General features: G+C 42.3%; 1 protein-coding gene across 1 annotated transcript; it reads right to left on the minus strand.

Moving 5' to 3' along the window:
- Positions 1 to 1951: 1951 nt before the first annotated feature.
- Positions 1952 to 6194, minus strand: LOC148034120 (uncharacterized). Its single transcript, XM_087682140.1, has 2 exons — positions 5992 to 6194; positions 1952 to 5791 (listed from the first exon to the last, which is right to left on the minus strand). The coding sequence occupies exon 2, from the start codon at positions 5777 to 5779 to the stop codon at positions 2879 to 2881; it is 2901 nt and encodes a 966-aa protein (XP_087538266.1). The 5' UTR covers positions 5780 to 5791; positions 5992 to 6194; the 3' UTR covers positions 1952 to 2878.
- Positions 6195 to 11434: the final 5240 nt, after the last annotated feature.

An 11434-nucleotide genomic window follows, 5' to 3' on the forward strand; every position in this document is an offset into this window, starting at 1 on the left:
GCATAGTGTTCTTTGACAAGCAACCTTCGTGAAGGAGGGCTTTCGTCTCACAAAGCATCCCTGTGATGAGCGACTTTTTGTGAATTCCACATGTATTCCGTTCGACATTGTAAGGTGCCAATAATAATCCATGGTGCTCTAAGCCTTGCTCTACTTCTTGAAAATTTTCTTGTGTAGTGTTCTTTGACAAGCGATCTTTGTGAAGGAGGGCTTTCGTCTCACAAAGCATCTTGCATAGTGTTCTTTGACAAGCGATCTTCGTGAAGGAGGGCTTTCGTCTTACAAAGCATCCCTGTGACGAGTGACTTTTTGTGAATTCCACAGGTATTCCGTTTGACATCATAAGGTGCCAATAATAATCCATGGTGCTTTAAGTTATAAGAGCAATGGCTTCCATGGCATCAACAGTGTGAGGGTGACATCATATGAAGAGGAGGCTTTGTGAACGATAAAAGCTTTTGGTTGCCGTCTGCGACTCTTGAAGCGCCGGCAAGAATAAAAACTTTAATTGCTTTTCATAAGCTTAAGCTCAAAAAAGCTTAAAGCTTTTGATTTTTTTCATAAATGTTAAGGCCTTTAGAAAAAGCCAAAAGCTTAAAAAGCCTTAGGATTTTGGAAAGCATACTCAAAGTGGGTGTAATGACAAAAAACTATATAAAGGTGGGTGTAAGAGGCCCTTACCTTATCCTATTTTTCTTGTCTCTTGTTGAGAGGTTCTTGGAGGGCATCCTACTCTTGAAAGAGGCTTCTTGAATTTTGAAGCAGCTTCTTGAAAGAGGCTTCTTGAATCTTGAGAGAGACTTCTCAAATTATCATTCTCGAATCTTCGAAGAGGGTGCTTCTTGTATCTTCAAAGAGACTTCTTGAATTTTATTAAGAGTTCTTTTGCCTTGCTCTACTTCTTCTTGAAAATTTTCTTGTATAGTGTTCTTTGACAAGCGATCTTCATGAAGGAGAGTTTTCGTCTCACAAAGCAACTTGCATAGTGTTCTTTGACAAGCGACCTTCGTAAAGGAGGGCTTTCATCTCACACTCTATTTTGGGGTCCAAAAGCCACAAAAGCAACTCCTAGCTAGAAGCTCAAGGGGACCAATAGACCCTCTAAAAGCAACACCGCTAAACCAACGGTTTTCCCAGGCTATTAAAAAAAGCCTCCTCCAAAGCCTTTATCATTTTATCTTTCACCCAACCAAAGTTCTTTCAACTAACCTTAAGCTCTTCACATATCATGTAATTCATATCATGTATTTTATATTTGTTGTATATTCTCTAACCCTTACTCAAATTATGTTCACTACACCGTGTAATTTTTACAAATATCCTTCTACACCATATCTAGCAATTTACCTTAAGCTCCTCACCTCTCATCTATTTAAATTGCCATCTAACCTTCATAATGAAAGTGCATGAATGGACAAAGCCATCTTTGTATCAATTTGTTTAAAATTAAAAAAGTTACTATTATTCTCATGTTTGCTATGTATACTCTACTCCTTGCTTCGATTCTACTCACTAAGCTAAGCCATGCAATTCTTACAAATATTCTACTAAAGTGCTGTATATCTAAGGAAATTTGCTAAAAAAACTCATGGTCACCTAATAAAAGTGTACGAGTGGAAAAAACCATCTTCGTATCAATTTATTTGAAAATAAAAAAGTTCATGTTCTCATGTTTGCTATGTATTCTTTACTCGCTCAAATTCTCTTCATTTTGCCATGTGAGCAATCACATGTGAGCAATTTGCTAAAGAACTTGTGGCAAGCTATGGGGTGAGGAACATCAAAAACATCACAATACAAAAGGTACAGTAAAGCAGCTCACTGAGCATTCAAACAATATAGTCAACCTACTAAAGAACAAATCTTGAAATATATACCAAATCCTACTGCTATACAAAATATGGTGCTAACATACAACATATCTAAACAATCTTCTAAAGAACTTGTGGTTATCTAAGGGGCGAGGAACGGGTCAAATACTACACATGTGAGCAACTTACTGAAGAACTCATGGCCACCTAGAAAACAAATCTTGAAACATATACCAAATCCTACTGCTACACAAAATATGGTGCCAACATACTACATATCTAAACAATCTTCTAAAGAACTTGTGGTTATCTAAGGGGCGAGGAACAGGTCAAATGCTACATATGTGAGCAATTTACTGAAGAACTCATGGCCACCTTAGGGTTGAGGAACGGCAGCAACATGATGGTACATATGTGAGCAATTTACTGAAGAACTCATGGCCACCTTAGGGTTGAGGAACGGCAGCAACATGATGGTACAAAAGGTGAAATGAAGTGGCTTGCTGGACATTGGAACTGTATTGTCAAAACTACTAAAACACAACTCTTGAAAAGTTCATAGACAGACAGACAGCTTAAGGCCACTGCATATAATACAAAGATTAGATCAGTTCTGCAGAAGGCACAGGAACTTGGTTCTCACCACCCATGAATTTCGGATTATATATGGCTGCTTTTGCACAACATTTATTGAGTCAAGAGTGTGCTAAATTGAGCAGAGAACTGCTGCCAGCTTGTCCATTCGGAATCTTGCCAATGAAAAGTTGGCCATGACAGCAGCAGCAAGGCTAACAAACAGATGGTGAGACACTATCTTTAACCAGTCCATTTTATCCCTGTTCGTTTGAAATCCTGAGGGACACATCTGCAATTTAGGAAAAGAATCTCATTTATGTCCTTCAATAGTCCATGAATAGCATAACTTACTGCAGCTGCTATGTGTAGCCACTGGAGACTCAGGACTTTCTAGTTAGTCTCACATGCCCGTGATAAACATGACTTCAATAGTCTATGAATCTCGTTTGTGTCTTTCAACAGCCCATGAATAGCATAACTTACTGCAGCTGTTATGCATAGCCACTGGAGACTCCAGACTTTCTATTTAGTCTCACATGCCGGTGATAAACATGACATATAACAACTATGCCTATGGCGAAGTAGGCAGCTGCAACCATTCCTCTGCTTGGGACCCAGGTGCTTCCTTCAGATGGACAGAAAAGACAGCTCTGTGGTTTACTCACTTGCTCCTCTATTGCGCATAATCCTAGTGGCTCCATCAAACCAAATGATGAAATCCGCTCAAAAGAACTCCTGCAGAGGGGTGAGGAAAGCTCTGAGCAGGTTGAAGGATATGAATGCTCTTGAATCAACAGAGAACCAGCTGTATCCAATTTGCAGGAAGGAGATGGCTGATTTACAGAGCACTCTGAACTTATACCATCAGTGCCTCCAGAGCTAGATGCTTCAAGTGCGAGCCCCCTTAACAATGAACAACACTCAGCCATTCTTCTACTTCCTACCAAGAGAGAGGAGTATTCAGCACGCAGACTATCAAGCTTTGGTTCACAAGAGTATCCATGTGCACTGGTTGTCTCCACTGGGTGATCTGATAATATAACTGTACCTAAATCAGCATTTCTGCTTCCTAGACATGTTGCAACCTCATCGAGGTATGTTGCTGTGAGGTTACAGAGCAGCTTGGCCATGGCAATGCGAGATGAAATGTCATTGCTGTGGGGCTTGAACATCTCTGTTGCCATATTAAGCTGACTTTGAGGACTCCCATCAGACTTCTGCACATATGTTTTGTCCTTGAAACAAAAGAGTGGTGCATTCCAGTTCTCTAGATGTGGTGATAAGGTAGAACAGGTGTCAGACCTCAGGTCAAGCTCCGGCTCCTGAGAAGACAATGAAGAGTCTAGAGGAGCAGAAGCTGAAAGCATTACCTCTTCTGCAAGACACTTCGGCCAAGAGTTTCCATGATTTTTCTTCAATAGACTGTCCAATACTTTCTCTTTGTCAGTGTCCTTCCGGTGTAACCTCAAAAGAGGGTATTGGAATGGTGGACTTCCTTCTGACAAAGAAAAACTACTGAGAGGGAAACATTCTCCATCCTGTTTGTCAGAACTTACAGGTAACAACACAGAGTCTTCCATCATCACAGCAATATTGCTGTCACCATTACATCTAAAACTTAATGGTGGTTCAGTTTTTCCTGCATTAGTCCTCGCTACATCCTCATTGAACACAATGGACCGCCTGGGATGGGCTGGACTAGTATCTGTACGACAAGATGAATTCATGCCTTGAGATATTGACATCCTCCACTCATAGCCTGACAAAGAGGTAGAAGTATGTAAAACCTCTCCCTTACTCTCTTCTGCCACATCTTCACCATCTTTCAAAGGCACATTCGGCCTTTCCTCATCACAAGGAGAGTCAAAGCAGCGTGGGAAACTCATCCTACACAAATCTGCTGATGCAGCAATGAAATCAGGACTTGAGTCACCACCCTGGCATTTGTTCTCATCAATCATCCACTCCACAGAAGCAACAGCAGGAAATGGCATCTGGTGTACTGAGATTTGCATCTCTTTTTCAGATTCAGCAGAGCTTTGCGCCTCGATGCCTGCATCCACAGTCAAGACCCCTCGAGGCTTGCATTTCCTCCTATCCTTGACAAAATTACATGGAGCAGCAAAGCATTGACCATTGATTGGCAGTGGAGCTCTCACTCCTCGTTTGATAAAATCTGGAGACTGTGTGGGCTGCATGGGAGGGGTTGGATGCTTATCAACAGTGGGAGTGACACTCTTCACAATTGGAGGAGTTAAAGCATCCTCCTCTGAAGTTATATCTGGCAATACGCCTTTACATGGAGAAGCAACCAGCGATTGACAAGGAAACTCACCCATTGTAGCCAGTGCTGATGTACACGCGGCTTCAGGCCTATTAGAAACTCCATTTGGTGTGAGTTTGCAGGTTGCATTGGGTTCAACCAGGGCGAATACATCCAGGGAAAGCTCGTGACAGGGGTTAGAACCACTGTCCATGGTGGGCTTGGTATGTGCAGGGCTACAATTCCTGTCAACTGATGTATTCACACAATGTGGTGATGAGCGATTGGCATCTGCTCCACCTGGCAAGTTAATTTTTGCATCCAGTGGCCTGATTAATGCGCTTTGTTCATCTAACAGCTGAGGGTCTAAACCCAACCTTGACCTGCAAGTTGCATCTATGCTAGGATTTGGCTGCTTGGGCTTGCAACAGACCTCCTTCATGTCTGCTGAACGAGGGTTTGAATTTTTGCCATCCTTGTGGAAATTCATCATGCTATGCCCCAAGATTTCCTTTCCATCGCCACGAAGTGACTGCAGGATGCTTTCGCGTGGGATTCGCCGCCACCGTCTTCTGCAGGGCTTTTCAATTTTCTGACTCTCTTCCTGCTCGAGCCATTTGGGTGAGAAGGCACCAACTTTCCCCACTATGAGAGGCTCAAGAGGAGTTCTGTGCATGAAGAGCAGTGATTGCCTCTTGGTTCGAGGCGGATTTGTGACAGAGCTTTTTGGGGGTTTGGCACGCGCCGGGAGGGCGTCAGGAGACGGAGAAGGAGGAGGGCCAACTTGATGGAGGGGCCTGAGGCGAGAGACCCCAAGCTTCTTGTTGCAGGACTCACCATCATTGAGGAGCTTACGCCCGACGGGTAAAGAAGAAGAAGAGTTGTGGCCATGGCACTGGCCCTGGTTGCAGTGATGGCTCTGGCTGTAGCTAGGGTTCGGAGAGCGGGGATGGGGCGGGCTCCGGACGCCTTGTTGAGGAGGAAGCAGCGGCTTCGAACGGCGAGGAAGAGGGGCAGGCGTGGCATGGTTGTGCATGATGGGCGAGAGGGGAGACCGTAGGGAGCGCAGAGGCCAGTGGCGAGAGGCTGGAGAGGCGCAGGAGGAGCTGTTCTCCTTGGGCAGCGCCATAGCCAGGGAGGTCTGGAGGCATCAGAAGAAACGGAACAAAAAATGCAAACAATTCATCGTCGCTATCATGACGTGACCATAAAAGAAATACTAGGTAGGGAGAAGACAACGCTGACATTTCTTCTCTTCCAAAGGGGTACCAACGGTTACTTTTCATTTCCCGCATTTTAAATTTAAAAATAAAGAAACAGTGACCAGAGACCTCAGACCACCTTGTCCAAGGGGAAGAGTAGAATTGCAGCAGGCAGGTGCAGGCTGCAGGCTGCAGCTAATCGTTCCAAACCAAAGAAAACTCTCTGCACGAAGAACTCCAGAAATGAGACTAGCCATTGAGGTGGACCTGCAAGTCCATTGTGGTAGTAGTGTTGAGAATGCCAATTCCGCCACGCGGCACCGGGCCAACTAGCCAGTATGGGCATGCCTTCCTACGTAGGGAAAGCCTCCATCTCAGCAGCCATTCCCCTTGTCTCGTATTTTCCTGCCCCCCATATACTTCTCTACCTGCCCAAGCCTTCTCGCCTCCCCTCACATTCAGAGGTAATTGCTCTTCCCCTTTTGGCATCATTCTAGTCCAATTCCTTATGACGGCCACTATCCATGGAGCTATTGGTGCACTTGTGCTTTCCCACCCTTTAGAAGCCCAAGAAGGGTCCATGCCTTTGAGCACCATCGCTACAAACTCACGCTACGATTTAGAATGTTGCTCTGTGGTAGTCCTTCCCGTCCATCCAAGGCAATCCATTGTTCAATTATGGAGTTGGGAGCTAACCACTCATGAGGCCCCCAAGGAATTGTTGTTGGGATGCATCACATTCATCTTGCCCACCCTTATCTTGATATCGCCTAATCTAGCATCTATTCGCAATGAGAAGGGCAGCCAAGTCTCAAGCCATATGTACCTCCAATGTCTAGAGCTAAGGTGGGTACCAAGTCCTAGAAGATGTCATGTCCCCAAGTAGTCGATAAAGCAGCTAATCAACCAGATGCACCCACACAGGGCCAATAAGCTTCCAGGACTTTGCCTCTAGCCAAAGATGATGACTAATAAGTGCTCCATTTTTCTCCTTGATGAGGGTGTTTCCAAAGTCTTTATTGATTATCATGCATAAGCATTAATTGGGCTTTGCCATGGCATCCATCCACCCTTTGAGATCTTGCATGCTTGGATAAGAGGTTTGACTACTCTAGCATATGGCCACTTGATGCTATGAAACTCTTCACTCACCCTTTTTAAATGGAATAAAGAATTCACCCCTCATGGTTCGAAATCTACTAAGATTCCACTTCGGGTAGAGTTTCCAGATTTGCCAAACCCCTACTATGCATTCTTATCTGCTATTGCATTTCCATTAGGAAGAGTTCTAGACCGGAGAACTCAATCTAATATAAATTTGAGATGGCATCCCCATGTATTGTGGTCAATATAGATATTGATAAAAAACTAAAGGAAGTAGTAAGTGACCAGATATTCCAAAGGCATTCCAATTCCAACTCAGTTAATAGTGTATTAAAATCTTCCTAATGCATGTTTTAAATGTCTTAAGTAAGGCCATTCCATTCAAAATTGCCTTAGTATGGAGAGATCTCAGGATGAAGAGGAATCTTTGCCACCAATGCAAAGTGAAGGTAAATTAGTGGAGGTGAAGGGTAATATTTTCTCCACCCCTCCCCTTAATTCCAACTTGGTTGATGTTAATAAATGCAGGTCGTGAAAAGTTGATGCTAGAATGGACAACCCAATATGGGTAAAAGTATTGGGGGCAAAGATAACACCATTAAACAAAGTAAAAAATAATGAGAGTCCCTCCTAAAATTTTGTTTTATACTACAAAGGGGTTGACTGATCCTATAGGACTAAGGTCATAAACTATTGGCTCTTTCAAGAAGCATTAAGTCTAGATTTCCTTTGTCTTCAATAGGTAAAGCCCACATGGGAAGTCTTAAAAAAGAACTTTTAAGCCATATCCAAAAATTGTGTGGTATACCACTAAGGATGCCGCCCTAGGAGTAAGAAGCAAATTTATCAATATGGTTAAAAGAGTAAATAAAGGACAAGGAACATAGCCAAGTAGCAATCATTTTGGAGACGAAGGAAGAAATTGCCATGGTATTTATATATGCAACTAGTTTGACTCCCTCAATGGCCAAATTATGGCACTACCTCAAAGTTATTCAATGCCCCATCATTCTCACTAGTGACTTCAATATGGTGGAGATGCTAGCAAATCGCTATCAAGGTAGGGGAATAGCCATAAGTGACTAGGAGAGGGATGCATGGCCAAGCCTTAAAGGCTTCCATGGGATAGTTGACACTAACCCCTATGTGAGCTTCACTTGGGCTAATCACTAAAAGCCCCCTCACCTATGCAAAGTAAGATTAGATCGATGCTATATATCTTCACAACTATTGGCATCTTACATAGAGTGCAATCTCAAAGTGTTGCATATTATTGTATTATTAGACCATAAGCCAATTTTGACCACACTATCCCTAGCATAGAACTCCTCCTTGAAGGGGGATGTCTCCATTCATACTCCTCTCTCTTCCAATTCCATTACACCAAGGAAGGGATTTAAAAGATATGGCAAAGTCACTTTCCTACATTAGGAAGCCGGGGCCTAGGCCACAGCAACAACCAAGAAATCACAAACCTTCTTGAGTATAACCAAACTCACTCTTACTCATATTAGGTAGCAAAGAAGAGCTAGAGCATTCTAAGAGGTAATTCATCTAGAGACAAGAATTGACTGAGGAGAGTCCCAAATTTGGAATGACTTGTTACAAGCCAAGACGATTCTTAGGAAGGAGGAGTTCATTGAGGCAAGAGCTTATAAATATTCTTTATAGAGGGGTGGTTGGCTAAGATAGACAAATAGACAAAAGAAATTTTCCAATAACTCAAGAAAAAGTAAAATAAAGAAAGAATCGCTATGCTTCCTAAATAGGATGGTATAGCATATATGCTTTCTTTATGTATGCACAACTCCCCCCCCCCCCCCCCCCCCCCCCCTTCTTTGTAATCTATTCTTGTGGAACAACTCAAGTGAGAGTGAGATCTTGTGAGGGAGGGAGAGTAAGGAAGTGAAGGACATGGTAAGTGAAGTTTGCTCCATCTTTCTACTTCTCCTTGAACTATCCTTGGTGGTTCATGCAAGTGAGGCAACAATGCAAGCTAGAAGAAGACAGGCAAGTGGGTGTATGTGTGGATCATGGGGCGATGCTCGTCAATGTGTTGCGACTACAATGTGGTAAGTGTTGGTAAGCATACTCACTACAACCACCTCAATTCGAACTATCATTGGTAGCTTAGTTCGTTGCGTACCATATGTATATGAGTAGGCTAGGTGAGAGATAGCTATGACTTTATGACTTGAGCCCTTGAAACAATAAGGGTGTGCCCGTGGTCCCATCATTGGAGTGTGAATGATAATTGAATTTACTCTTGGCTCTTCAAAAAGAAATAGCTTGACAAGCTTGAGCTCTTCTAGCCATCTAATCCATTTTAGGTTTGTTTCTGGATAGGTTGGTCTTTGGGCATCAATAAAGCAATATAAGCTATATCGGGGCTAGCGCATTTCCACATAGTACCCAAAGGGGCGATAAAGGCTTCGAGAATTTTCATGAAATAATCTTGCCAGAAGTAGTCCTAGGAATTAAATACATGTTGATACATGATTCAAAAAACAAGGTGATCATGCCATGTGTTATCTTGGATTTGAGTGTCAATCTCATATAAACCTTTTTGGACAAATTTATAGAAGAAAGCCAACTTTGTTATTATCATTTTCTTTATTTATATACAAAGGGTTTACTTGAAACCATACATGTAACACCTCTTACAAGATTAGCCATGGTACTGATTTTGGGAAATATAGTAAGATTTGGGTGGCTTGCTCATGACATCTAAAGCTAAATACTCTCTAGGGAGATTTGGGAATCCCTCTACCTAATAGCAAGAATCTTGGGATTGGTATGGGCAAATATAATATGATTATGTCAAATGACCCAAGTAACTCTATGTTACACCCTCGGACGACCAAGACGAAAAAGTTGAAAAATTGGAAATGGAAGACAATCCCAAGGTAGAAGGGATACAGAGGAGAAATGCACATTCAAAAAAAATCTAAAGACACAAAGTGCAGGAAAAAGTCTCAAATGTAAAAGAAAGCACACAATAATAAGTGCACCCTAGCATGCTAGTAAGAAAAGCAGCGGGCACATTGCAATTCATTTTGTAAAAGAGTGTTGGGCTCTCTTCCATGCAAGTTGTAAAGAATGAGAGGTGTGGGTTTGTTAAAATATTGAGGATGCATGCTAAGGAGGATCACTGATGAGTAAATAGACAATCATAATGAGGCATACGCATTGACAAAAGAAGAACAACTAATATTATCCAAGCATAATGCAAGTACAACTGAGAATAATGACTGATAGAATGAGCGTGGGGATGAGTGCCTTTTATAGGCATGGTATTCACCAACTGTGGTTTTAATAAACCATGCATATATGACCTAGTCTAAGGCTTTATTTGCAATGTGTTTCTTTGCCTTGTTTGTTCCTTACATAGAGGCTATGGTGGATGTGATTGCACTTTTCTCAACACCCCTCCTCAATCACAACCAAGAAAATACACTAAGTATATAGAGGATGTTGTGAGTAGAACCATGCTAAGTGTAGACATGGAAAGAACCAACCACACAAAGCTAGAGGCTGTTACAAGGCCTCACTAAGTGTGTATAGGCTGTAGTGTGCAGAGGTTACATGAAGAGTATAGGAGCTTATGGTGGGAACATTAGGCAAGTCCACATTTTAAACTTGAAAAGTCTATCAGAAAATTAGCTACAAAAGAGGGACTAGTGAGTCCTATCCTTTTGTTCTTGGGGTTCTTCTTCCAGAAGAGTTGAATTTGAGTGTGTCAAAGGACACAAGAGGATTAGTGTTAAGCAACACTAAATAGTATCAAGAGATACTATGTAGTTGAAGCACTTTGATGTTGATCTTGATGTTGAATCTTCTTCTTATTGATTTGAAGTGGTAGATTAGCTAAGAACTTAGTGTTGTAGCAGATCAGGGAGTCAGTGACATTAGTGAGCCAAAGGAAGTAGGAAAATGAAGTAAAATTTGAGCTTTGAGATTAATGGCTATGGTTGCCCTCTTTAGGGTTTTGGCAGGCAACTAGCTTTTTGCTGATTGTAGCAGGTAGATATAACCATTTGAGAAACCCTCTAAGCTAGAGATAGCTTAGTTGTATAGCTTCAATTGCCCTATGGTAGTGGACGGCATCGTTGCATGTGCAGGCAGAATGAACAGTACGAATCACAGATATGGCGCAATCTGGGCAGTGAGCTATTGTAGGTGCAATGCTGGAGCAGAGAGGCAACAACCTTGGGCTTTGAAGTGATAGGGAGGAGTGCCTACAGCAAAGGAAGAGTTTTCTAGAAGAAAGTACAAGCTAAAATGGCATGGTTTGAGAGATTTAAGCCCTCCACTGAAGGTGGGTAGCTATGGAGGTAGGTGAGAGATTCATGGGAAAGTGGAGGGAGCCAAAATTCAAACCAGAATGACTCAATCAGTGGCCTAATGACTCATTAACTTGAAACCCGCTCTGATACCATGTTAAAATATTGAGGATGCATGCTAAAGAGAATCATTGA

The sequence above is a fragment of the Lygodium microphyllum genome, chromosome 7 (assembly GCF_053477565.2).
Source record: "Lygodium microphyllum isolate KBCC chromosome 7, Lygodium_microphyllum_v1.1.10, whole genome shotgun sequence".
NCBI lineage: Eukaryota > Viridiplantae > Streptophyta > Polypodiopsida > Schizaeales > Lygodiaceae > Lygodium > Lygodium microphyllum.